Source organism: Podarcis cretensis (genome assembly GCF_951804945.1).
Source record: "Podarcis cretensis genome assembly, chromosome: 9".
Classification (NCBI taxonomy): Eukaryota; Metazoa; Chordata; class Lepidosauria; order Squamata; family Lacertidae; genus Podarcis; species Podarcis cretensis.
Genome location: NC_137178.1, coordinates 52,866,359 through 52,894,265, shown reverse-complemented (window position 1 = coordinate 52,894,265; position 27,907 = coordinate 52,866,359). Strand labels below are relative to the sequence as shown.

Below are 27,907 nucleotides of genomic sequence, written 5' to 3'. Positions count from 1 at the left end.
ACTGAGTGCAGGCTTGGGAGACTCCTGGGAAACAGCTAATAAGCTGCTTGGGAGTTGTAAAGTCCACAGAGCAGTGTCCAGGTTTTAGTTTACCAAAGTTGGTACTGCTCCCCCCTCTGAGTGGAGGCAGCCTGGGACTGCTGACGTCACTGAGGAGCAGAGATAAAGGGGTGATATACAGCAGCTGGAAAGCAAAAACTTCTGAGGCGTGCTGGAGAGAGGCTCTACTGCTCAGTCCAGGGAACCACCGCTAAGCTGACAGGAACCCTTTCTTACAGAGATCTAGGGAGGAGGAGGAAGAAAAGGGAACCATTAAAGATACCCTCAGAAAATTGCTGAAAAATGCCACAGAACGTTGTCCTCCCAGGACCGGCACCTTGGGGCTTCAGGCTGACAGGAGGGATAGATTTTAAGCAGCCGTTAATCATATCCAGGGTATGTCCTTTTCCCTTTTCTTTTCTTTTCTTTTTCTTACAATGGCATCCTTGAAGTTGTGGAAGTGTAGAGTCTACAGGAGGTGATGGTGTCTTGCTCATCCTCAGACAAGACATGCTTTGCTGAATGCTTTGTATTTTTAAAGAACACAACACAGGTGGTTGTTAATTTTGCACTGTGCAATCAATGGTTGAAGGGTTTCTTTTAATATGCTTGTCAAGAAGAGTGAGCAGACTTGACACTGCTATTTCTTCCCATGCACCCCTTACTCTGATGTAGTATTCATCTACCCAACTACATGAATGGTTACCAGTGCAATCCTAGATATGTCTCTTTAGAAGAAGAAAATGACTCAATTCAATGGAATCACTCTCAGGTAAGGGGACACAGGATTCACTGGACTGCAGTCCTGTAATCTGTTTACCTGTGACCCCATTGAATCCAGTGGGATTTGGAATAGGGCCAAATTTGCAACACAATTTTGCAGTGCAGTGCCCCCACCCCCCACCGCTTAGCTTCAGACAACCTGGAACAGGGCATTTATAGAACTGCTTAGGAGAAGGTGGGAGTACACCTTTTCCACCCCTGCCCCCTCCCCATAAATGATGCTAGAGAGCTTAAGCTTGGGTCTGACTGCCAGCCCCAAACTTGAGCATTTTGTTTCTACATGAAGGGGAGTCAGGGTTTGGAGACTAAGGAACTGGAGAATGTGTCTTCTTTTCCTTTGCTTCCTCCTGTAATATCTTGATTATTCACCCCTCCACTGCTTTCAGAGCCTTCCTCCCACCTCCCCTGTGGACAGAAATGAGAGAAACCTGTAGAAAGCAATGGATAAATTCAATTTTTTGCATACTTGAGTTTCCTCCTCAAAAAAAGCAAAATGTAGCAGCAAATACAGGAGTTCCTAACCATAGCATTAATGTGAACCTAGAACTTCCATCTCTGATGAAATAAGATGTGTCTGTTCTTGCTTTCTCCATATAGGCTCAACTAGTATCATATTCTGTATGTCCTGGAAACTCACAGGTTCTTCTTGGACCATTTTGGGGGTTTTCTTTTAATTTACAAACTTGCATACTTCAATCTACCCAGGGCTCCCTCAAGTTTATAGAAACCACCTCCTTATTTTTGGTTGTGCTGTTTTGCTTTCAAACTGAGAGGTACACAGCCACCCACTTCACTTCACCTAACTGGAACTCTAATGTGCATATGATAACTTGAAAATTAAAAAGGATGTTGTCTTCCCTGTTCAAGCACAAAGATGGCATATATAAAGAACGGAACATCATGCAAACTCTTCGACTTATTCTAGTGAAAAGAAACTCAAGGAATCAGAAATTTGAGGTAGAGAATCAAGGGGGCAGAATCCTTTTCTAGCCCACTGCTTTTCCATTTCATCACCTCCTCAAGCCACTCCAGATGTGCATCTCCATACAACAACACAGCTGGGTGTCAGTTAACTAGTTTAACTAAGTTGTACAAAAGGAATTTGCAGGATACCTTCTTGGGGAAAGGAGCTATACATATTCATTTTCACATTTAGGGTAAGTTCACACAAAATCAGCATAATGAGAGTTCACAGGGAGAGTGGGGTAATGATGTAATTAGTTGTGCCTAATAAGGGGACAACTGAAGGATCAAATGTAGACATTTCTGAGTGCTATCTTCAGATATTTTTCAAAATGATTACACACTCACCCTGTTGGTTTGTAACTGGGAACTTGTTGACAAGTGGGATATATTTTCCTAAAGCAAATCAGGTTAGTAATTTTATTGAGTTCATCTAGGAGCAACTTAACATGTATATTACAATGCTAACTCAGAGAGTCTTCATACGGAATCAGTTGGGGTTACTTTGCTGACCTCAAAAATCAGCAAAGAGGTGATATAGTTTTAGGATTGATTGATTCATTAGCAACAAACTATTTGAAGGCCACGCCATCTGTACACAACGTCCTTTACAGGAGCATAAATCCTTGTTGAGCCATCCAGATTGATATACATTTTTGCCCAAACATGCACAGCCACTCCATATATTTATCCTGAGGCAGCATGCACAAGGATGTGGAATGTTGCCATTGTGGACAAAAACTGTGAGACCTAATTTTGGAATTCACATTTCTGCAATTTCCATTACTTTATAATGCTGATCAAATAAAGTCAGTGCCAATGCCTTATGCAAGAACTGTGATTTCAACACCTCTCTAATTTATTTCATTTTACTGCATGCATTTTACTGCATGCACAAGTAGAATTAATTGGCCACAACCTGGAAGACCTCTGCGGACTGAAAGATAGGATAAATATTTGAAATAAATAACAAAAATAAAAATGCTCCTGCTAAAACAAAGTAGTTTAAATCTCACTGAGGTCAATTGAAATGACAGGCACATCCTTAACTGACATTAATAGATCTTTGAAAAGTGATTAACAGTACAGCCCTTTGTTGGCTTACTCATAATAGATTCCCATTGCATTCAGTGGTGATTACTCACAAATAACTACGCACTGGATCATAGCCTTACAGAGCAGATCGTGCCCTTTAAGTGTTAAAAATTCCATGATATATACTTTCAATATCACTATTTTACAGACAACTTCAGTTTCACTGGATGCTACAGATACAGCTAGTATTCCTTGCAGAATGAGAATATCTAAACGTATTATCCTCTCAAATTTGTTGTCTGATTGAAAAAGTACAACTACACAAATAAAAAATGCCAGTGTAAGGAGTTGAATAATTATTGCTGACTTAACAGTATTTCAAATGAGAACTCTTGTTAGAGTTAAGGTACTAAATTTAGGCACTTAAAGAAAAACCAACACAGCTAGCTAGTACCGTAAAGAGTAGTTTGTTTCACCAGAACTCCATGCACTCTGAGTGTTTAACCTTCATAAAATGCACAAAGCACATGTAAGCAGACGTGGTGCATGCTTATGGCATCTGACATGGACACACTGGAGAAAGGGAAACAATGTCTGAGCTTAAAAACAATAGAAGACACTGTGGAGTTTTTGGACTCCTATTGCCTTTTATGGCATTATAAGAGGGAAGGACTTTCCATTATCTCTCAAGAAAAGTATTTTAGTAACGCTAGGCTTCTTGCCTGCATTTGTTTACAATAAGCTCAGTCAAGTTTAAAGTTCTATTAACAAAAGAGGAGCTGCATTTATACCTAATTACTGAGAAGTAAATTGTTTGGTATTATCTGAGTCACTGTGAGACAAGTAGCTTTGGGAGCTGCTGAACAAGACTCATTAACTGTCTGTTTCAAGGCCTACTGCTCCGCACTGCAAGGCGTGTTTACATAAAAAGACAAATGTGAAGACGGATGCCTTCAGTTTTACTGGTACATCTGTTTGATGTTAACATATGTCAACTACTTTGATTCTTTTTCTCATTTATATGTAACAGTTCAGTATTTAGAAATGGATCTCTAAAGTGCGGGCCCAAGCCCCGGAATACTTTAAATCAGTTCAATAAAACCTTAACTCCTTGATCCAAAAGATATGGATTTATCAGAGCAAGTTCTAAAATCAATGGCCCTAAAGCAGCTTAGGTTAACCATTTTTAAGGTAACCGGCTTGAGGGTATCTTGAACTATCCATGTGCAAACCATAGGAAATATACATGGGAGTCAAATTATTTTGTTTGAGAAACAAAACACCAAACCGTAGCATTTTATAACAAAGTACAGGATACATATGCATTTTTTATAACACTGTGTGAACACAAATTTAAAACTGAACAGTGGAAACACAGTAAGTACACAGTAAATGGAAGTGTGAACACAGCCACAGTTACAGTTTTAAGAATACATTTATCTCAGGTTGAATGTCTGCTTGCACTCCAAATACCGGTAAATGAAGTTGAGCTCCTGGATAATCAGACTTTCCCTATACACTTCAGTGGAAGAAACAAGCTCTGTGTGAGCATCCCTTTGCACATCCAGAACTGAACCCTTATTTGAAGTGAGTGCTGGAACACCTGAAGATTGAATGGGATCCATGTATACCATGGACAAGGAACCTGCAGCCCTTCAGAAGATGCAGTTCCTGTCATTCGAGGTCTTTGGCTACATGGTGGGGCTGACTGAAGTTATAGCTCAACAACATCTGGAGGGCTGCAGGTTCCCCATGTTGTACACATTAAAGGGAGCCACACCTTCAAAGAATAATCAGTGGCGTAGCGTGGGGGGTGCAGGGGGGCCAGCCGCACCGGGCGCAACATTTGGGGGGGGCGCGCTCGCACTCGCAGCTCTCTGCCCCTACCTGGCTCACTCTCTTTCACTGCAGTGCTGGCTGTCCGAATCCGATCCGAGCTGCCGGGTCGCCGCCCACTGTGGAGGGGGAGGGTGCCAGGCATGCGTTGCGGTGCGGAGCAGAGAGAGAGAGAGGGAGGGACTATCTGGGGGAGGCCCAGCACAGCGCAGAGTGCGGGAGAGAACCACACCCGACCAGCCGAGGCAGCAGCAAGAAGAAGCTGGCAGCAGCGGCAGGTTAGGGGTTAGGGGCGCAAATTACTTGCCTTGCCCCGGGTTAGGGGGCGCAAATTACTTGCCTTGCCCCGGGTTAGGGGGCGCAAATTACTTGCCTTGCCCCGGGTGCTGACAACCCACACTACGCCGCTGAGAATAATTGCATCAAGGCAATAGTGTCTACCATACATTGTATAGTTTTAACTTTTCACTATCGAGAGCTTTTAATGACAACTTATTGGACTTTTATAAGTAAAGGTATTTACGGATGAGGGACTTATTTCCTAGTGGCTCAGGCTATCATTTTAAGAGAATTGTACTGAATCCTTAGGAAAATGATACAGGACAGATCTATGTTTTTCAAGATGAAGATGTACATATTTTTTTAAAAAAATTATTTAGCTATGCCAATTTCCCATCAATTTGTGACAAGACAGCATGATCATTCAAAAATAGCTTTCAAATTAAGCAATAAATCTTTTTGGAATTGATTTTCTAGTAGCGTAGAGTTTTAAACAGACCATAGCAAAACAGAGTAGCCTAGTCAATCAGGTAAAGACTTCACAAGGGAGAGACAGAAGGGGCTACTACCACCTGTTTATCTAGAGAAGTGATGTCATAATCAAAAAGCTATCTGTGGTTACCCAAACCAAATACAGTAAGACAACCCTCTGGAAGGTTTCAAGCAAATGTAAAACCTCAGGGCAGATAATCCAGACAAGCTAAGTATAGAAGTGGATTGAACTGCAGCCCAATCGTCAACATACTGCACTGCTTGCTTGAAGGCCACCAAAATAAATGCAACTAAGGCAAAAAGAGCAGTTTGTGGATTAATCAAAGCATGCTAAGAGACAGTTAAGCACATCAATGCAAGAAGCAAAATATTTCCTTGTCTAATAACTGTGAGAAGCTGGATTTACAGATTAGGCAATTGACAAGTAGATTACAATATTGTCATGTTTCACAAAAAAAGCTTTATCAAGCAATGATGCTTCCAAGCAATAGCTCTCTCTCTCTCTTTTGAGAACCAGGATACACACATCAGTAAGAACCACACATTAGTAAGGCAGACAACTTTTATTCCCTAGTAGGGCTGGTGAGCACTAATGGCATGACAGGTAGAAATCTAACATGGGTATGCATAAAATTTTTTAGCACATCAGAAGCTTTTTCAGTCACACTAGCTTTTCACATATGAGGGGCGAATTATGTAGACAAGGAATCTCCTATCTGAAGTGTTAACTGGTACATTCTAGGGAAGGCTGCACCAGATGAGATTTCTAAATGCCCTGTGCTGTGCATGGCATTGTACTGAAACTGCAACATACCAGAAATTACCCCTAAGTGTTCTCAATGGCAAAATTATAATTTAAAAAAATAAATCCCCAAAGTGAGACTATATTCTCTGTTTGGTCACTTTGTGACAATGCCACAAAAGTTTGGAAACCATTTCAGTTGTCTGAAATCTTTATTTCTTGCTACAATTAGAATCCCACCTTTCCACCAAGGAGTTCAAGGTGGTGTACATGCTTCTCCTCCTCTCCATTTTATCCTCACAACAGCCCTGTGTGGTAGGTAAGACTGAGAAATAGTGTCACCCAGTGGACTCCATGGCTAAGTGGAGATTTAAACCCTGGACTCCCAGCTTCTAGCCTGACACTCTTACCACTGTGCAACACTGGAATGTGCTGAGGAGGAGATCAGGTCTGGAACTTCCAAAACCCTTAGCATTTGCTCAAGCCAATATATCACTTGCTAAACTCTGTATCAGACATACTTCATGTCTGGTATTTTTTGAAGAGAGAAATATTTCTGGAATTCTTCAGCCTTCTAGAAAAGGCTTGCAGAGTTTAACATTCTCTTTCACAAGGAGAGGTGTAGAAACCAATAGGAAGGAGTGGTTCATGGCAGAAACTAGTCCCAAGGTTGCCAGGCCGCAACCATCACCCACACCAGACTTGAGTGAGCAATGTTTGCTATTTTTCCGCTATTTTGTAATTATGACAAATTTCAAAAGTATTAAGCCAACCACAAAACCTGTTACATGCATAAAACTGGATAAAGCACAACAAATTATATAACCTGTGTGCCAACCATCATCACCCCATCCATATGCAAAGCAAATAATGAAAATATTAGAGAGCAAGTTTCTGTTTTATACAGCCATACTGCTAAACAATGGCATTATAATTCCTATAAAACACTGAGAAATCTATATTACCATTGAAGATAGACTTGTTGACTCACGGTCCCTTGCTGCACATTCCATGTCATGCAACATAATGTAGATGACAGTTGTCTGTCCGCACTGGCAGCGCCAAAACTCTTCTGAACATAAGCTTGTTTTAGTATTTTAACTCTTCACATGTTTTAAACTATTGCCGTATAATTTTATTGAGTTTTTTTTGTAAACAGCTTTGTTTTTTCTATAATCAACAGTGTATAAATTGTATGAAATAAATAAATAAATAAATAAATGCTAAAATATCAGCTAGCACCAAAATAATAATAAAAAATAGAAGCTAATGCTTACATGCCTGTCACAATGAATCACAGATCAACTACAGCTCATACTTGAAATTAAGTGAAGTTCCACCACCTCCCTTATTTGTGTCAAAATAAGTTGCACTGAAATCAATACAACTTCTTAGGTGGAAACAGGTCTACTTATCATTTAAAAGAAACATCTTGTGTTTCTTTCAGATCACTCCAGGAAGCAAAGCTTCACAAGCCAATTTGTGCCCTGGTGACATCATTATAGCTATTGATGGCTATGGCACAGAGAACATGACTCACAATGATGCACAAGAGAGAATTAAAGCAGCGTCACACCAGCTCTGTCTGAAAATTGAGAGGTAAGATTTCGCCATATGCTTGGAGTACAATACAGTAGTACCTTGGGTTACAGACACTTCAGCTTACAGACTCCACTAACCCAGAAATAGTACCTCGGGTTAAGAACTTTGCTTCAGGATGAGAACAGAAATCGTGCGGTTGGTGGTGCAGCGGCAGCAGAAGGCCCCATTCGCTAAAGTGGTACCTCAGGTTAAGAACAGTTTCAGGTTAAGAACGGACCTCCAGAACGAATTAAGTTCTTAACCCGAGGTACCACTGTAATGGATTCAATGTTTCCCATCTAAATTAAAGTTTGCCATTATCTGATGATTACAAACATTCATAGTCATGGAGCCAATAGATTTCTGGGCCTAACATCCTAGATTTAGATGTTCTTGGCATGATAATGTGGCAAGATTGCCATGACAATTCCTAGTCCTGTTTCCCGTGGTGTAATATATATTATGCAGCTTCTCAGACTATTTTCTACTAAATAGTCCCACTGATAAACAGCACTGCTCCTTACAGGTTCGAAACAAAATAGTACTCAGTTTGGCCTTGAAGGGAAGGCACACAATGGAATGAGGCTGTCTCCCAGGCCACCCATCGGTGGGTGGTTTGAGAGCAATAAATGCTAGTCAAGGGGCCAATCAGGCAGAAGCAAGCAAAGTAAGGACAGGGAGAAAGCATGAGCACAGAATAACCTGCTGCTCAAGAGTGAGCTGGAATTGGATTGGGCAATGTTTAGTTAGTCAGGGCCCTGCAGGACTCAACAAGAGGGGTGTGAGACTGCAGAAGCTGGAGACAGTAGCTGGATAAGATAACAAGGAATTCAGCAAGGGAGTATGACTCTGAGGTATAAGGAAAGTTGTCTCCAGGCCCAAGGCTGCTGGTTCAAATTACAGTATGCTATTGTCCATGGAAACTTGGGGCATTGATTCTTCTCACAGACACCAAAGCAACCAAATTCTAAATCCCAGCTCAATTTGAAGTAAAGGGCAAAAGTTTGCATTTCACCTAATTGCATTGTAAGATATAGCCCACCCATTCTATTCTTGATGTTATCGTTGTCCTTACATGCTTCAGCTTTTCCACTGTACACATTCTTACCAAGCACAACCTTTTCTTTAAAAAAAACCCAAAACAGGTTGATTGTATCCATTTTATGTTTTGTTTAAAAACAAACACTTTGGATTCAGAAGTGGCTCACCAGTTGGGACGCAGCCACTTTGCTAGCTTCCTGGTAGGTGTGTTGCTGTTGCTTACTGGGAGGGACAAGGCAGTAGGGAGGTTGGTGTGGTGCAAACACACCAGCAGATTAGTGCCAACATCCCCACTGCCTCTCCCCTCCTCTCCCTCTGAGTAAGCAACAGCAGTCCATCTGCTAGGAAGCTGGTATAGTGGCTCCACCCCACCCAGAAAGTCACTCCTGCCTGTACTGCTATGGGGTGCTCCCAGATAGGTATTTATTGGGGGATCAGTGCTGCTTAGGCAAAGTTTTTCACAGCATCCATACACATTGACTTCAAAATGCCAGCTTGCATCCCACCCACATTTAATTTAGATTTACCCTGTCTGAGATAATTCGGTTAAGTTGACATAACTTGTTGCCAATGACGCATTTGCAATACAGTGGTACCTCGGGTTACATACACTTCAGGTTACAGACTCCATTAACCCAGAAATATTGCTTCAGGTTAAGAACTTTGCTTCAGGATGAGAACAGAAATTGTGCTCCGGCGGCACAGCAGCAGCAGGAGGCCCCATTAGCTAAAGTGGTGCTTCAGGGTAAGAACAGTTTCAGGTTAAGTACGGACCTCTGGAACGAATTACGTACTTAACCCGAGGTACCACTGTACCACAGGTGGCGCTGTGGGTTAAAGCCTCAGCGCCTAGGGCTTGCCGATCGAAAGGTCGGCGGTTCGAATCCCTGCGGCGGGGTGCGCTCCCGCTGCTCAGTCCCAGCGCCTGCCAACCTAGCAGTTCGAAAGCACCTCCGGGTGCAAGTAGATAAATAGGGACCGCTTACCAGCGGGAAGGTAAACGGCGTTTCCGTGTGCGGCTCTGGCTCTGGCTCTGGCCAGAGCAGCGATGTCACGCTGGCCACGTGACCCGGAAGTGTCTCCGGACAGCGCTGGCCCCTGGCCTCTTAAGTGAGATGGGCGCACAACCCCAGAGTCTGTCAAGACTGGCCCGTACGGGCAGGGGTACCTTTACCTTTACCTTTTTTACCACTGTATTAAACCCCCATTTGGAAGCATCCTTAGACTTTCACAATTGCTCTTATCTTTCTTTTGCCACAAGTAAGCTTACAAGCATTATCTGAAATTTTCCCTACTCAACAAAAACTAAAGGACCACTGTCCTATTTTTCTTTAGTTACCAATTCAGTATTGTCTACTTTTCATGTAATATTTAATATACAAATAAACAGTTAACTTATTTAAAAGATAGGTTTTCATGTTGTGATAAAAGGGAGACAAAAGCTTTGGGGGCTTTGGGATTGCATAACACATTGAATGCAGATGTGCTATATTAAGGATTCTTCATTTTTCACCCTACAGGGCAGAAACAAGAATGTGGTCTCCGCAAATAACAGAAGATGGTAGTCCACATCCATTCAAAGTAAACTTGGAAGCTGAACCACAGGTAGCAAATCACTTTAAATCAGCAGCATTCCCATTGTATTTTGCAGCAGCTTACTTACATCTTTATTATGTTTCCCAACGTCTAGTTAACCTCCTGTTAAGCATAAGATATCTTAAAGCAGTACATCCCTATACTTTTGTATGAAAAACCATTGGAAGCTGTAAGATTCTTACATCTGTTCTGGACATGATCTTGAGCCATTAAATTCTTAATACTTCACATGTTCCAGAGCCAAGTCCCGACACTGAAAACAGCTTCTAGGGAAAGGCCCCAAGGACCCCTGGTTAAATTTACCCATCCTCACTCACCTGAGTATCACACCTAATCCAAATAAGTCTACTGTCTTAACCCAGGCCACATCCGCACCATATATTTAAAGCACTATTACTGTATATCACTTGAACAGCCATGGCTTCTCCCAGATAATTCTATGAATTGTAGTTTGTTAAGGGAGCTGAGAATTGTTCGGTGACCCCCTGCCCTCACAGGGCTACAATTCCCAGAGTTTCCTGGGAAGAGGGACTTATTGTTAAACCACACTGGGAATTGTAGCTCTGTGGGGAGAACAGTGGTCTCCTAACAGTTCTCAGCAACCTTAACAAGCTACAATTGCCAGAATTATTTGGGAGAAGCCATGACTGTTAGTGGTATAGTAGTACTTTAAATGTATAATGTGGGTGTGTCCCCAAATTGAAATTTTTAAGTCTCAGAATTCTGAGGGAGTTTTATCTTCCTTGGTCAGGCAGAAACCCTCTACTGTATTCTCAGCCTAGTTGATTTACAGCCATCCTGGATGTAACACTGATGTAACTTTCTTAACAATGCATGCTTATGGTTAGTTAGTGTGTGACACTAAACGGATTACCCATTCGGGTAGCCATTATTCTAGATGAACTGAACTGAAGTAACTTGTGATATCTGTTAGGGGCACACCACACCGTGAGCTTGAATAGTAATAATATTTGGAAACTAAGGCACACATAGTAGAAATACTGCATTGTTTGAAATCTCAGTAAAAAAATAATATGTCAAAATCAAAAATACTGAATTCATTTTACAATGCTGAAAACGGTCTTTTCAAACCACACATTTTAACCTATACAATGCCATCCTGATAAATAGGCCAACTGGTTTGTTTGAAAATACTCTTCTGATGCTTGTAAAATTCAAAAGATGTCCACCATTTAGAGCTATCTGTGTGATTATGCCCCTAACAGCTTTGTTGGGACTTATAAATTATGTGCAGTGATTACTATTTAAATTTGGTCTTGAGTTCTCAGTGAATTTATCAGACAAATCAGACAAATTTTAGAGGTTTATTCATATGATAAATGCAAAAGCTGGACTGTTATTTTTTCTGTTGCTTGCTTTGCCATTTACACTTTGTGCACATGGTGATATTTCTAGAAACTAAAATTAACTCAAACTCATTGCTGCAATGATATACTTTTACAGTAAGACATTACAAACATGATGTTGTTATAATATGTACTCTTTATGCACTTCCAACTGTAAACTAATCCCAGTTAAAAACTAGTTGATGATATATTTATCAAAGCTAATTTACATATAACATGGTTTCTGACTATATAGGATTTACTTGCATTCTTAGAAATGCACCTTGATTCCACAAGCACATTTACTTGGAAGTAAGCCCCACTGATAGCATAAACCTTTCCATTTATCAACCATCCCATTAGGTTGATATACCAAACAAGTGGAAATCTTGCTCAACCTGTCTGGTTTTTGAGAGATTAGCAAGTATTTCCCACATATTTTTAAGCATATTTTCTCAGCTATATGGACAAAGGGTGGGTGTTTGAATAAAAAAATACAACTGCAGATTTTATTGTTAGGATGCTGATGTGCTAAATATGGCATGCTATGGGTTTGCTGCATTTGCTTCTAGCTACAGAATGTGCACAGCTGAAACACGTGGCTGAGTTTACAATATATTTCAATGCCAGGTGTGCCCACACTATTTAAAGATTAGTTTACTAAATCAACCAAAATGACTCAAGCAAGTGAATAGCCTCACTTAAGTAGGCTGTAAATCTAGGTTTTTGGTTTCAGTGGCACTTTTGTCCTTTGACTTCAGTGATATTGGAAGAATTCTATTTAGAACTCCACACTAGGGTGTTTGCTTATATGCTGGGTCTTTTTCAGTTTAGTCTTGTCTACTTTTAGAACACTGATCTAGCACGTGCACACACACACACACATATATATATACCTATTATGTGTCCATGTCTTTTTTACTGAAGGTTAAGCTGATTTGTGGCTGTGAGACTTTTCAAGCAAATATGCCTAGACGTTAGTACATGTGGAAAATAGATGCATTTTAAAAAATTTAAATGGTTATTTAGCCTTTTCATTTCAAAAATTGCTGTGGGCTCTGCCAGACAGCTTATTTATTTAGCATAAATCTTGACTTGCTTGCACAAAGCTTATGCAGAAATTAGATTATATCTGGTCTTTATAGAGCATTTGTTCTGATGCGTTTGTGGGAGGATATACAACAGGGGTCAGCAAACTTTTTCAGCAGGGGGCCAGTCCACTGTCCCTCAGAGCTTGTGGGGGGATGGATTATATTTTGGGGAAAAACATATGAATTCCAATGCCCAACAAATAACCCAGAGATGCATTTTAAATAAAAGGACACATTCTACTCATGTAAAAACACGCTGGTTCCCGGACCGTCTGCGGGCCGGATTTAGAAGGCGATTGAGCCAGATCCGGACCCAGACCTAAGTTTGCCTACCCATGATATACAACAAGAAGAATTCATCTTGATTTGCTTACAGTGTGTTTATACATCTTCCTGTGAATCATTTGCTTATTCCACGCTATTTACCTATCACTTTCCAAACTGAAAAAGTCAGATTTTTTTTTTAATGGCTTTGTTGTGCTAGAGTACTTTGATCCACACTAATTGCACAAACCTAAATTTCCTGAAATGTGCTTGAATCCCTCCTGCAAATTATTATTAGGATTGTTTCAACAGTAGCCTCTAAGTGGTAAATAATAAGGTTACAAAAAATTCAATAAGCACAAATCTGGTTAAAACATAAAATCAGAAAATCTTAGCATTAAAATGCCTGCTAAAATAAGAAGTACCAGAAGTTAAACAGAAAGGCGGACTGTTTGATCCCAGCGAGGAGCATATTCCAAAGAATTGGACCCACAATATTGAATGCATAGCTATGAACTGTGCATGTGAGCTATGGGGGATCACTAACAGTGACTCCCCCAAATATCTCAGCAATTAGGCAGGCATATAAGGAATCAGTGGTCCTTAAAATATCTGACCCCAATTGTTGAGATTTGATTAGAGGCTAGGAGAGGATATGTTTATTAGATTTTATTCTTCCTCACATTGTTGAGTTCAGCAGAGTGCCATTCCTTTGCCACTTAAAAGGGAGCTTGTATAAACTAGTTTTAGCCTTTTAACATTAATAAACCAGGGTGCTTTAAGGCAGGCTGGATTTTCCTGATATTACCCACCTTTTCCTCCCCCTCAAATAATAACCACACAATAGGTTTTCTGGAAAAGTTAAAATAACATTTACTCACTCAGTCTACATCTTCAAGAACAGCAGTTACAGCAGCAAAATGTAGGCAGGCTTAAAATGCTATTTAAGTTACTAAGAGACATTAAAGTCTAGCTTAGAGATAGAGTCTGAGCTGGAGGTTACAGGTATTATAAGAAAAAAAGGTGTGCCCAGGAAGGGAGGAGCATACTAAGTTATACCTCTTCCTGTCAGGACACAAAAGGGAAGTGATATCACAGTCCTCTCTAGTAAGAACTGAAGGAAAACTCTATGAGCTTCAGCCCCTATTATGTGCCTAGCTAGAAAAACATGAATTTTTGATTTGACAGCTATAAATATCCTGCAGTAATTAATACAAGAACCTTGAACCTGGCCCAGTAATATATGGATAGCCAGTGCAAGCTTTTAAGCACTAGAGTCATGTGCTGGTGGTAGTTTGGCCCTACTAGCAATCCAGCTGCAGCATTTTGCACCAGCTGGAGCTTCCAGACTGGGCCCAATGTTGACTCCACAGAGAGCACTGCAATAATCGAAGTCTTAAAGTTACCAATGCCTTGTGGCCAGGGCAAGCTATCCATGTCCAAGACTGACTGAAAGTATCCTTTCACAGTTTAATCTGAAACATGTTTACTCTGACATAAATCCTACTGATTTAAAGGGGACCTACTCCCAAATTAAATATGCATAGGATTGCAGGTTTCTGTTATTTAATCTGAGACAGAGAACCCCCTCCCCAATCCCTGATAACGTCTAGCAATCCAAACTATGTCATTACATGTGTAATGCAGAGTTTTGCCAATACCATGTCCCTTTATTGGATGCAATTTGCAGGGACAAATAAACTTCAATGACAATGTGAGTTGACTCATATTGGGATTACTAGAAGTTACTGGGGAAGACAGAGGGCACAGTGGCTGCTAATACTGACTGCACCTCTTATGTAATATCTAATTACAGCCATACTTAGCTGCACAGCCAAATTTACAGTTTCTTCTACAGAAATTAGCAATGACATGTTATTGTATATAAGTATATATCCTCCCTATACTCCTCCATATATTTTCTATGGTGAAACACAGGATGCTTGCTTAGTGGTTTGCAGCAAGATGCGTTTTATTAATAAGTAGCAGCATTGCCAATTGTGCTTGTTATTGGCTTTAATGTGCATTGTAGCTTTGTGTATTTTGTCTGCCTGTTGTGCACAGGAATTCAAGCCCATTGGTACAGCTCACAACAGAAGGGCCCAGCCTTTTGTTGCAGCAGCAAATCTCGATAACAAAAGACAGGTGGTGAGCTCTGCCTATAACTCTCCCATTGGGCTGTATTCATCTGGCAATATACATGATGCTCTTCATGGACAGCTGCGGGGCCTTATCCCCAATTCACCTGCAAAGTAAGTAAGATACTCTAAGATGGTCTTTTGCTGCAACATCTTTTTAACTAGCTTCATGGTCTCAAGTCCAGCTCTTGCTATTCTTTTTTCTTTCTTTCCTGATGCTCAAAATATACAAAATGTTATTCAAAAAATTTACCTCTAAAATGAATCTTCAAATAAGCAAGACCAATATTATAGACATTTCTCTTTCAGGGGGTTGGCTACACAAGACATTATTATTATTACGCACATTCCAGCCAAAGCTAAATACTGAAGGCACATCCTATGTGCATGCACACACAAGATGCACACAGGAGCAAGCCCCATTGGTTTGACTTACTTCTGAGTAAACATGGATAGGATCAGGCTGCAAGTCTTATTGATTGCAACAGGCAATATATATAAAAATGGTGTGCAGCCTCATCCTATGTGTACACATATGTAAGTCCCACTGTGTTCAATGGGACATATTCCAAAGTACGTGAGCTTAGGCTTGTAGCCTAAAAAGTTAACTTTGGCTTGATTGTTCCTATTGTTCTCTTTTTCTCACAATAACATCAGATGTATTAATGTTACTACTATATAACTTACAACTCAATAATTTACAACATGTATGTTAACTAATCTTTTCTGGAAGCAAATATGCTTGCTTAAGTTAAAAACAACAACAACCCTGTATTTCCTTTTCTTCTTCTTCTCCAGGACTTGGGCTACTTTGAACACAAGCATAACATTCGGCCCAAACCTTTCATAGTCTCAGGCCCGAGCAGGTTATAACTTCTCTGTGTAATCTGTAACTGGGTGCATGGTGTTTTGTTTTTTAATGAAAACAGTAACAATGCTATTTCAGTATGTTGTAAAGCCTTCTAATGAATAAACGCTTGCTTTGCAGCACCTATAAATCTGAGATCAAATGCCATCAAATGCCAAAAGAAATGCCTGTTTCATTTGTCATGGAGAATAGTAGTGAAAGGGCACATTTTTTGTGCAATTATTGATCAAAGTCACAACAATCTGCCAAGCAGTAATGTGCCTGCAATCAGGTTAATTTCAGCTAAACCTACATCAGAGAATTGTTTGGTTCATTACAGAGATCAAAACTGAAATATCACACATAACATTACTTACAGGGCTTTAAAATATGTAGTAATGTAGCACCCTGCTTGTGGTTAACGCTTAGCTGGAATGAAATATTCAACGCAGCAATAGAGAAATTAAAATAATAATTTATTTGTCAGACAAATAAATATGAGGCACAGTGGTATATGGTTACCAAGCTCTGGCCTGGCCTCTTGCCATTCTGACCAGCACTTATATTTCCTTAATCCAGCCCCCTTGCTCCTCCTGTGGCTGCCTCTGTCCAATCAGCCTGGTTGAAATTCCTATTGGTTGTTTGCTAGAACCAATCACAAAAGATACACCCATTTCCTATTGCCCTTTTTTTGGGAAACAAAAAGCTATATATTCTTCTATCTATAAATGACAAATAAGTAGTAATATATCTTACATGTGTCTCAACAAGGAATCTTAATTACCAGCTCACCTCTTGCCCTCCTTGCCCTATTGCCTTCCAAAACAGATGGTTAATCTTGAATTTTTATCTTAAACATATGTCAAGGATTTTGAGTTCACATCAACATTGAGAGATCTCCTTCATTTGAAGGTTTCTAAACAAAAGGCCTGACAACCATATATCAGGAGTGCTCGATGGCGTCTCCTGTCTGGCAGGAGGCTGGGCTGGTGGCTGACTTAATTTCAGGATAGTTACAACTCTTACAACTATATGAAATAAGAATCTAGCATTTCTTAAATCATTTGCATAATTATATTTAAACTAATATATTTAATACATAAATAACCTTTTAAAAGGAAAAGAAATCTTAAAAGGATCTTAGTTTAAGAAAGAAACAGCTTTAGAAAAGACTTCCCAAAAATGCTCTCTTTCTGCCAGCCAGACCAGTTGCTTTTCAATTTGCTCTTGGCCTTTTTTAACCTTAGGAAGAAGATATGGCTCATTTTACTATTTATCAACCCTTAATTTGTAGGGTCAGTGTAACCTTGGCTCTCAGCCTGTAATTCCCTTTTTACGACTTTGAGAATTGTTTTCTGCTATAAATCAGGGGGCCCCCTTGTCTAGGAGAAAAACATCTTGCCAAGGTTCTTAGGCAGCTGCTCTTCTGCCTGGCATGAACATTTGAAAATCTTTAAGCTCATTTTAAAATACAAGCCCTGATTAAACATATAAGCTTTAATAAAAATGCAGGCTTATGATTAGATGCCTCAGTAACATACATACAAACAAACTACAACAACACTATAATGTTGGGCTAGAAGGGAGAATGAGAAAGGAGGGAAGGACCCCATATGGAACCTCCACAGGCTAAGGCTACCCAGTGTACATCCAAGGACGCCAGTGGATAAGAACAAGATGGCACTCTGATGAAATAGAGCAGGGATAGTTTGATAGGGATGTTTCTGTCCTTTATGGAATGCTTAATGATGATTCTTATACAATTCTTCAATGGAGGATGTGACTTGAGGGTTGAAAATGGAGAGCTACATATGTTTATGTCCTGCAGGGAGCTGACCATTTTGCAGTTAATGTGTCATTAACAAATTACACATTGATACTCTCATTTTCCATTTCATAGGCAAATGATACAATTTTGTTTATTTGGTTAGACTGTTTTACACATCACCTTTCATCTGAAAATCTTAGGGGTGGGTAGCAGTTAAATTCAGTAAAATACAGTTCACATCCATACATATCATTAAAAACACAATAAAAGCAAAATAAGTTACCGTATTTTTCGTCCCATAGGACGCTCCGTCCCATAGGACGCACCTAGTTTTTTGGGGGGGAAATAAAGGAAAAAAATTTTTCCTTTATTTCCCCCCCAAAAGCAGGTCGGGGAAGCCGAACCAGGTCGAGGAACGGCGCTGCGCCTCCCTGCTGTCTCCCGAGCTTGTGGGGCAGGCCGATGTCTGCCTCAGGCGGCAGGCTGCTATCCGCAGCGTGGGGAACCCTGCGGGGAACTCCTGCAGGGCTCCCCATGCTGCGGATGTCTGTCCGGTGCGCGGGGCGCTCTGCTTCAGGGCGCCCCACCCGCTGGGTGGCAGGCTGCTATCCGCAGTGTGGGGAACCCTGTGGGGAACTCCTGCAGGGCTCCCCACGCTGCGGATGCATGCCCGGCGCGCGGGGCGCTCTGCTTCAGGGCGCCCCACCCGCCGGGTGGCAGGCTGCTATCCGCAGCGTGGGGAACCCTGCGGGGAACTCCTGCAGGGCTCCCCACGCTGCGGATGTCTGCCCGGCGCGCGGGGCACTCTGCTTCAGGGCGCCCCACCCGCCGGGTGGCAGGCTGCTATCCGCAGCGTGGGGAGCCCTGCGGAGAACTCCCACAGGGCTGCTCAGGCTGCGGATGTCTGCCCGGCGCGCGGGGCGCTCTGCTTCAGGGCGCCCCACCCACCGGGAAGCAGGCTGCTATCCGCAGCGTGGGGAACCCTGCGGGGAACTCCTGCAGGGCTCCCCACGCTGCGGATGTCTGCCCGGCGCGCGGGGCACTCTGCTTCAGGGCGCCCCACCCGCCGGGTAGCAGGCTGCTATCCGCAGCGTGGGGAACCCTGCGGGGAACTCCTGCAGGGCTCCCCACGCTGCGGATGTCTGCCCGGCGCACGGGGCGCTCTGCTTCAGGGCGCCCCACCCACCGGGTGGCAGGCTGCTATCTGCAGCGTGGGGAGCCCTGCGGAGAACTCCCACAGGGCTGCTCAGGCTGCGGATGTCTGCCCGGCGCGCGGGGTGCTCTGCTTCAGGGCGCCCCACCCACCGGGAAGCAGGCTGCTATCCGCAGCCTAGACATCCCTGCCGGACCTCCTGCAGGGCTGCCCAGGCTGCGGATGTGCTCCCGAAGCGCCGGGCGCTCTGCTTTCAGGGCGCCCGACGCTCCGGGAAGCAGGCTGCTATCCGCAGCCTAGACAGCCCTGCCGGACCTCCTGCAGGGCTGCCCAGGCTGCGGATGCGCTTCCGAAGCGCCGGGCACTCTGCTTTCAGGGCACCCGACGCTCCGGGAAGCAGGCTGCTATCCGCAGCCTAGACAGCCTTGCCGGACCTCCTGCAGGGCTGCCCAGGCTGCGGATGTGCTCCCGAAGCGCCGGGCGCTCTGCTTTCAGGGCGCCAGACGCTCCGGGAAGCAGGCTGCTATCCGCAGCCTAGACAGCCCTGCTGGACCTCCTGCAGGGCTGCCCAGGCTGTGGATGTGCTCCCGAAGCGCCGGGCGCTCTGCTTTCAGGGCGCCCGACGCTCCGGGAAGCAGGCTGCTATCCGCAGCCTAGACAGCCCTGCCGGACCTCCAGCAGGGCTGCCTAGGCTGCGGATGTCTTCCTGAAGCCTGGAGAGCGAGAGGGGTCGGTGCGCACCGACCCCTCTCGCTCTCCAAGCTTCAGCGAAAGCCTGCATTCGCCCCATAGGACGCACCCAGATTTCCCCTTCATTTTTGGAGGGGAAAAAGTGCGTCCTATGGGGCGAAAAATACGGTACTAAATGTCAGTGACCATTCCCCCAAGTCTAGATAAAAAAGCTACGTTTTGAGCTTTTTAGAGTAAGTGCCAACTGAATTTCAAGGGACAGGGAGTTTCAAAGCCAGGGTGCCACCACAGAAGCTGGCATGCACATCACCACTCCTAGTGCTGAAGCACTAATTGCAGGGCAGGGGCTGGTGCACAATTGGACTGCTGGGCAGAAGTCCAGAAGACCAACATCAGGTGGAGCGAGATATGACGACAGGTGGAACCACCTTCTGACTTTTTGTAGGCAAGAAGGCAGGCAGAGTGCTTCACTTATAGTTTTATAAAACATTTAATGTGTCAACATGAATAGAAGTTATTAATATTGCAGTTGCTGTATAAGGGATTATTATTACGACCAGAATGTAATTGAAATTAATAAGATTTTGGAACACAGAAATAAAGAAAATCATCAAACCATCAATTCTAGCATGCGGGGGGCCACCTTATCTCAATTATATAATTCGTTATTTGAACGATTGGTATTGGTAAGTGTAGTATAAATTGGTATTGTTATAATGAGGCTATTATTGGATTGTAATTGAAAACTAATAAAAATTATTATCAAGGCAGGCAGGCAGAGGGAGACTGGCTGAGATCAGTCTGAGGTTGTTGGGGCAGTACCTCGTATGCCCTAGGACCAGCGCCAACAGGCAATAGCTAAGGCCTCCCTCGCCAATCTCCCGAGTTGTGTTGTAAGAATAAGCTGCGTTGTGTTGCAGAGTATAGTTCCATGCTGAGCATAATTTTTGAGTTTACATAGCAACATAAAATATCAGCTGGTGGGCATCTGAAATATTTTGCTAAATGCACTCCTCCTCTTTCTGCAGCACTCGTGAGCAGTGCCCTATTGCTTCTAACAATACCTGGCTGTTAACAGTGCACTTCAGCTTCTGGAGTTAACAGCATCATTATTGACAAGCTTTGCTCATGCTTTCCAAACATGGATCCTGGTTTTATTTCTGAGTAACGATGTGTGGCTGTGTGGCTATCCCCTTGTATGGATATTTAGCTTGAGTGATCTGGCAACTGTAAAGTTTCTTACTTGCTTTGGCACATGTGCAGCTCTTCTGGAATTCTTTGTCTTGCCTTTGATGGTAAGGAATGCACTTTTCTTAAGGCAGTTGACAACATGGTCCTACTTAAATTCCACATGGCATCCTTGAGGGAAGTTAGTTCAATGAAAAAGGATCCATGATGTAGACAAAGCTGCTATTTAGCTGTGGGTGATATTTCCCTCTTTAAAATATTTGTGACAGTAAACACCTGAAATTCAGTGAAAGATGACAAACAATGAATATCGTGAATGTCTGAAAACTCAAAGAGCTATCAGTAGATGCAGCAAATAATCTACATGTGATTGCCATCAGTCACTAAAAGTGGTGAATCAGAAATCTGGTTTCAATGTTCCCAAAATGTGGCATTGTGAATGTTCACCAAATTTGGGACATTAAGGTTCAGTCCAATAATTTTACATCCTAACAGTCTGGAAGGCAGTAATATGCACTGAAATCAGTGGGGCTTACTTTTGAAAGAGGCATGGGATTGTTCTGTAAGGCTGCAGTCTTTTGCACACATACAGAGTATAATTTCTTTCTGACGTAATATGTTTAGTAGGATTATGCTGCTGTGGTATTTACATATTAGTCCTACAGCATGTTTATCCAGAATTAAAACTTTATTGTTTTTGTTATATTTCTGCTAAATAAGTCCACATCCTTAGAGTAGTTTCACATATCTTAAGAAACGTTAGTGTTGGCAATAGAGGATGTGCAGCTGAACTGTCTGTTCACTCCCCCCAGTTTCCGTCTAACAACTAAAAAGGGCACTTACACACCTCTCATTCCCTACTATGGGCACCCCATGGGCATCTCACCATGGGAGAAATGTACAAGTTGCCCATTTATTTCTTGCCAATTGCCTCCTGCAATATTCAAAGTTACCCCTAAGCTCCCATTTTAAATGAACTGTAAGTGATCAAGGGGGTTTCTATCTGTCTTAGTAAACCATGTTTAGGAGGCAGATCATGCCATATAACTATTATAGGGCTTGTCCACAACTGAGCATTACCGGGTATTTAGCTAGTAATCCACTCCCCATCCCATTCGAATTAGACTCAAGTAGTCCACCCCACATATATCTAAATTTGTGCATAGAAATTTATAAAATAATAACAATATATAATAAATACATTAGGAGCAACTTGAGTCTTTCCTGTTCATACTACTAGGCATTCCCTTTTGTGTTTTGCCTCAGCTTCTCATTTGTTGATTCTATTGGTAATGTTCCAATGGCATTTAAATGGGTAAAGAAGGCACAGCTTTTCCTACCACAGTGAGATTTGTGTCACATAGCAATTCTGAACCAAGAAAAAAATATGTGGTCAACTGCTAATACAGTCCTAGTCTATGTAGTTTGTGTCTTGGACCATTGAATATTTAAAATTGAGGACTCTAAATTAAAAACTGACAAAGAATGCATGCTTTTGTAATTCAAAACAAATGCAAGAAGAAAATCTGACACATCTGATTATTTCTGTGGCATCAAAGACTAAATAATTAACAGATCTTCAGACCTGCTGTATTAGCATACTGGTGCTTGGGATGACTTGTGGTGCCATTACCTCAATGTGTCCTTAGGAAACAGATTCCACTAGTGCTGTTGCAATGCTGTGAAAGCATCATAGTTATGCATTGGCACAGTACTGGAAATATCAGTATTATCTCACGAAGTTGTTATTTTATACATACGATTGGCAAGAGAAGTTTTAACTTCCAAAATTTCTTCTGATTCTGATTTACTGTTCGAATCTGGCCATTAACCTGTGCCATCCTTGATGTAATTATGTGCTGAAGGAGGTAGTATGAGACAAACAAACATTTGATGAACTATAAAACTTACAAGTTTTGCATAATAGTTGTGATCTCTTTAAAATTATGGCAGATTATACTCAGTTGAAAAACACACAAAAGTTGTGTTTCATAAAATGTGTTTTTCTTGCATTTGATTATTTTGGGTGCTTTTCTCACTCTGGAGAATACTTCTGCTCCCTGTTATTCATCTTCTTTTCCTCTCTGGTTTGCATCACGTATTTTTGTGTACTGGTTTTTGGCACAGTGTTTGCAGTACTCCTTCCGGTATTGACGGCGGCAGCGGACGTAGCACACCCTCTTCAGTTAGCACTGTTAGCACTATCTGTCCTACCGAATTGAAAGCTGCAGCTAAGATGGCCCCCAACATTCCTTTAGAAATGGAACTGCCTGGTGTCAAGATTGTACATGCTCAGTTTAACACACCTATGCAATTGTATTCAGATGACAATATTATGGAAACACTGCAGGGGCAGGTTTCTACAGCACTGGGGGAAGCCACCCCGATAAGGTAATCCAAGCCACAATGTATGGTTAGCTTATTTCTAAGGCATGAATAGTGCTGCCATTATTGTTGCTTCATTAGTCGTTAAGGCTTTTAAATATATCTAAACCATGCCAATTTGAAAGTCAATGTGAAATTCTGAAAGTCAATGCCTATTTAGTCATCAATTTCAGTGGGATAAAGACTGCCACCTTGGTGAAAATGTTCTATGGAAGATGTGCAGATGGACAAAATGTAGCCTAAATTGAGAATTATTAGAACCACTGTGTCATGCCAGGGAGATTAAAAATGAAGTTTGGTTAGGTTTCATATAAATGTTTTTAGGTTTGTGAAAATTTTATGCATTCTAACTTGTGTTTAAATTAGGGACAAATGCTTGAAAGAAAATATTGTGACTTCCTAGGGAAATGAAGAGTTTTAAGTTTGCTTAAGTTTTTATATAACTTTATACAATTTGTGTAAATGTTACTTTGATATGGGTATGTAGCTCCCCTTATGTGTCCAGCTCCTACTTTGTGATAGTTTGACAACTAGAGACTTGATAAGAAATCTCAATCTATATGCACTCAGCTTGTAAACAGTCACAAGAGTCCCATAATTGATGTCAACAGGAAATGAGACATTCAGATAAATTGCCCTATGTATAAATTACATTTACATTAAAGTATATAGCAATTGTCCTGCTAATCTGCTGGAAATTGGGCATCTCTAAACTTTTAGAATTTGTGTGCACTCACAAAGTAGCTACATTTTCTGGACAGTGATTCCCTGGGGTGTTCATTAAGTGAACTGACTTTACCCATACTGCACTCCTGGACTAAATATTTATTTATCATATTACAAGTAGTGGCAAGCATGCTTTTGGGAACCATTCCAGTAAAAAAAAAGCTTTGAGTTGTTTTTGTTGATGGGGTTCATTTTCACCAAGTATGAACTTGGAAATGCCATATTATTCCCTAGGGGTATTTTGTGTCTGGTAACTAATAGAAGTTTTAACCCTTCTTGTGGGATGCTCTAGTTGCCTATAAGATGATTATTAGAAATCAAGAGTTAAATCTAAAGTGATTAAGCTTTAATTTCCTTTGGAAACTGGTAAACTTCATTTTCTGAGCTTTATATTTGTTCTCTGTGTAGATTTTCTTTTGCACATTGCTAGAATGGAACATTATCTGACTTCGTTCAGTTCTGTGCCTTCCACTTTTGTTTTAAACAATGCAATTATAGTGAACATTTACTGGTTAACTATCTCATACAGCTCATTGATTTTTCAGTGACCCAGTACCAGCTGCAGTGCCCCAGTCTGATGTGTATAGGCTGCTACATGATGATCAGCAAGGATCGAGTAAGCCACGTCAGTCCGGTTCCTTTAAGATTCTCCAAGACATGGTCTCTGATGAATCTGGTTAGTTGCCATTTTTGTACGGCATCTCTCTTCACTTACATTGCATTACATTTCTATGATGCAGCGCACGTCACCTCCTAGGGGCAGAGGTTTCTTCGGCCCCCTTAATATATGCTGGCAGGGGGCCAGGCCCCCTCGATATTGAGAGGGCGGAGGAGGCTGAGCACGACACAGTTCAGTGGCTGCCTCCTCCTGAGCTTGAGAAAGGAAGCTGCACGGTGCAACTACCTCTCCTATGCTCAGGAGGAGCCAAGCACTAAACTGTGCTGCACTCAGCCTCCTCCTGCTGGTGCAACATTGCACATGCATCGTGTGCCAGGCACATGACATCACTCACATATGATGTATGCCAGCCCCCAATCTTGCATGCAAGACAGCGCCTCTGGATGTAGCCACTGTGCTGAAGCTAAGCAGGTTTTGGGCTTGTTAATTACCGTATTTTTCACTCTATTGGACGCAGTTTTTCCCCTCCAAAAATTGAGGGGAAATGTGTGTGCGTCCTATGGAGCGAATGCAGGCTTCTACCATAGCCGCGCGCAACCCCTCCGGCAGGGAGAGGCTGCATGGGCTATGGCTTCTTTAGCCCTGCGCAGCGTCTCCCGGCAAGGAGAGGCTGCACAGGGCTAAAGGGGAAGCCAAAGCAGCGAGCGGGATCCATCCCGCTCGCTGCCTTGCCTTCTTCCATAGCTGCGCGCAACCTCTCCGGCAAGGAGAGGCTGCACGGGGCTATGGCTTCTTTAGCCCTGAGCAGCGTCTCCCGGCAAGGAGAGGCTGCACGGGGCTAAAGGGGAAGCCAAAGCAGCGAGCGGGATCCATCCCGCTCGCTGCCTTGCCTGTTTCCATAGCTGCGCGCAACCCCTCTGGCAGGGAGAGGTTGTGTGCAGCCTGTACGCTGCTCTTTGGGGCTGGGGGGGGGAAATATTTTTTCCCTTGATTCCCCCCCCCCTAAAAACTGGGTGCGCCCTATGGTCCGGTGCGCTATATGGTGCGAAAAATACGGTACTTAACAGGAGGCAACTCACGACATCACTTACACATTGTCAAAAAAGAAGGAAGACATCACCAAAAAAGGGCACAAGCTTGCATAAAATTTGCATGCCATGATTAACATATACAGATGTGAATTAAGAAAGAATTACAATAATTTAGCTAGACGTAAGATACTTCTCATTATTGTGGGGAACACTGTGACCAGGTGACCTGTGTGCCTACTCAACGTGTTGATAGGAAACTTCAAGGTTGCTGTTCTCTCCTCTTACAGAGATGGGAGACTTGGATTGGAGTGCACTTCAAATAAAATATTCCTTCAATGAGTGGGCTGTCCCCTAATAGCCATTCAAATAGAGAACTGTAAACCTTGAGTTCCATAATGGAAGAAAGGCACTAAATAAAGTAAAGCCTAACTGGAACATGCACAGTGATACCAATATCAAATGTTAACCAAGAGAGTTAAACATATGCAGACCATGTGTTCACAGTAAAAATGAGAGAGGGAGATAAAAGTAGCAGCATATATCTATTGCTTAATTAAATGGAATCCCCTAACTTACTGAGCAGTCCCATAACTCAGAAGTAAATCCAATTGTGTTGAATGAGGATTGCCCCCTAGTGTTTATTGGAATGTGCCTAAGGGAGAGAGGCTATAGACATGGCACCTGCATATAATTAGTGAACTTCTTTTTTAAAAACAGCTTAAAAATTGAGGAAATCACCAATATTATGCCAGAGAATTTGGGTGGTTAAAATAATAATCAAGCTTCATGTGTTTTGTTAGGCAATCCCTTGTTGTTGTTTTTTGGTTGTTGTTTTTTGTTTTTTTTAATACTAAGTAGCAATCTCATCTAGTAACTTTGCAGATGAGAATGTGACACTAAGGGAGTATTTTTAATAATTTTTCTCCTACGCCATTTTCTCCGTCTAAATTGCATTTAACCCAAGACACTTAGAAGAAGCCTTGAGCTCTGTCCTGTCCTGTAAACAAAAGTGGCATCTTTTTCTTTTTCTCCAGATGGTCGGGCCCCTGCTATAAGGAGTGTGAAAGCACCAGTAACAAAGGTACCTGCTGCTGGGGGAAGTGTGCCAAAGGTGCCCTTGTGTGACAAGTGTGGAAATGGAATTGTGTAAGATATTTTATTTTAGTTCTAATTGATTCATGGCATAGGTCTTTGGAAAAGTTCACATCAATCTAGTGGTGGGTGGGTATCTGTGATTTCTCTTTCATGAAGTTAAACAAAATTCAAAGCATTCATACCTCTTTATAGAGCTTTTTTTTATTACACATTTTTATGCATTTTGTTTTATTTTGTTGGTGCAGCATATATTTTTAAAAGGTTACATAAGGTTTGGGACAATGCTATAAATAAAGTCTGCATAGCCTGTGTTGCTCTAAAAGAAATGTTGGCGAAGCTTCTTGATTTTACATGCTCTTCTTAGCTCCCACTGAAATTTAACCTCAGCAGGGTGCCTAACATATGCTGTACAGATTGGCTGTAACAGCATATGATCAGGAGCTGCAGAGGTGAGGGTATCTGAAATTTACTTAGTGGTTTTCATCAGTCAAATTTTGGCTTGCAGGCATCTAGGTATATTTTATTTTTATTTTTTATTTTTAAGAAACCCGATTTTGTATATTCATAATTGAACTTTAACTTCTTTTATTTTTACCCCCCCCTTCTTTGATCTACAGTGGCACAGTGGTGAAGGCACGTGATAAGTACAGGCATCCTGAATGTTTCGTGTGCTCTGACTGCAACCTCAACCTGAAGCAGAAAGGCTACTTCTTTGTGGAGGGGCAATTATACTGTGAAGCTCATGCACGAGCTCGTATGAGGCCCCCAGAGGGATATGAAGCCGTCACTGTTTATCCCAAGGCTTAGCTGTCCGGAGAGACACAAATACCTGCATGCTCACATAAGGCACTATCCGCTTACAGCAGCAATACGACTGAAGGCAATCCAGCATTCTGCTTTTTAAAACAGGGAGGGAGACAGGATGGAGAAGTTGAGAGAAGGATGATCATTCTTGTAGCTCATGTTGGTATCTATGGGATTATTTCCCAAAACATTATCACTATGGCTGCCAGTGAAATCCAATGAGTTATAAATCTGACATGCTATATTAAGATCCTTTGCAAATTGAGTTCATGTATAATACTATGAGTAATCTACAGTGAGAGAACCATACTGTATTTTTAAAATGTACCTCTGTTTCTCTGTACAAGTGCAATTAAATGGCTTTTTTTAAAAAAA

General features: G+C 42.0%; 1 protein-coding gene and 1 long non-coding RNA gene across 3 annotated transcripts in view; one reads left to right on the top strand and one right to left on the bottom strand.

The window, feature by feature from the left end:
* The window catches only part of LOC307223768, a 106,335-nt gene that overhangs the window by 75,790 nt on the left and 2,638 nt on the right, over positions 1-27,907 (bottom strand). Inside the window, exon 3 of the long non-coding RNA XR_013842258.1 lies at positions 20,928-21,148. This is a non-coding gene — a long non-coding RNA (uncharacterized lncRNA). The remainder of the gene's footprint in view (positions 1-20,927; positions 21,149-27,907) is intronic.
* PDLIM3 (PDZ and LIM domain 3) lies at positions 22-27,907 on the top strand. 2 transcript variants are annotated; one of them, XM_079990059.1, is made up of 8 exons: positions 27-435; positions 7,617-7,768; positions 10,312-10,396; positions 16,025-16,092; positions 23,000-23,263; positions 24,529-24,659; positions 26,668-26,779; positions 27,346-27,907. In XM_079990059.1, the coding sequence occupies exons 1-8, from the start codon at positions 343-345 to the stop codon at positions 27,533-27,535; spliced, it is 1,095 nt and encodes a 364-aa protein (XP_079846185.1). In that variant the 5' UTR covers positions 27-342; the 3' UTR covers positions 27,536-27,907. The 2 variants fall into 2 exon arrangements, with proteins under 2 accessions (XP_079846186.1, XP_079846185.1); XM_079990060.1 differs by lacking the exons at positions 16,025-16,092; positions 23,000-23,263 and adding an exon at positions 15,153-15,340 and having other exon boundaries at positions 22-435.

What these genes read in the sequence shown, in the direction of transcription:
- PDLIM3 (XM_079990059.1), top strand. Translation starts at nt 343, where the DNA reads ATGCCACAGAACGTTGTCCTCCCAGGACCGGCACCTTGGGGCTTCAGG. An exon ending in ATAGTCTCAGGCCCGAGCAG is followed by an intron (nt 16,093 to 22,999) that starts GTTATAACTTCT and finishes TTTTTGGCACAG; the next exon opens with TGTTTGCAGTACTCCTTCCG. An exon ending in GGGGAAGCCACCCCGATAAG is followed by an intron (nt 23,264 to 24,528) that starts GTAATCCAAGCC and finishes TTGATTTTTCAG; the next exon opens with TGACCCAGTACCAGCTGCAG.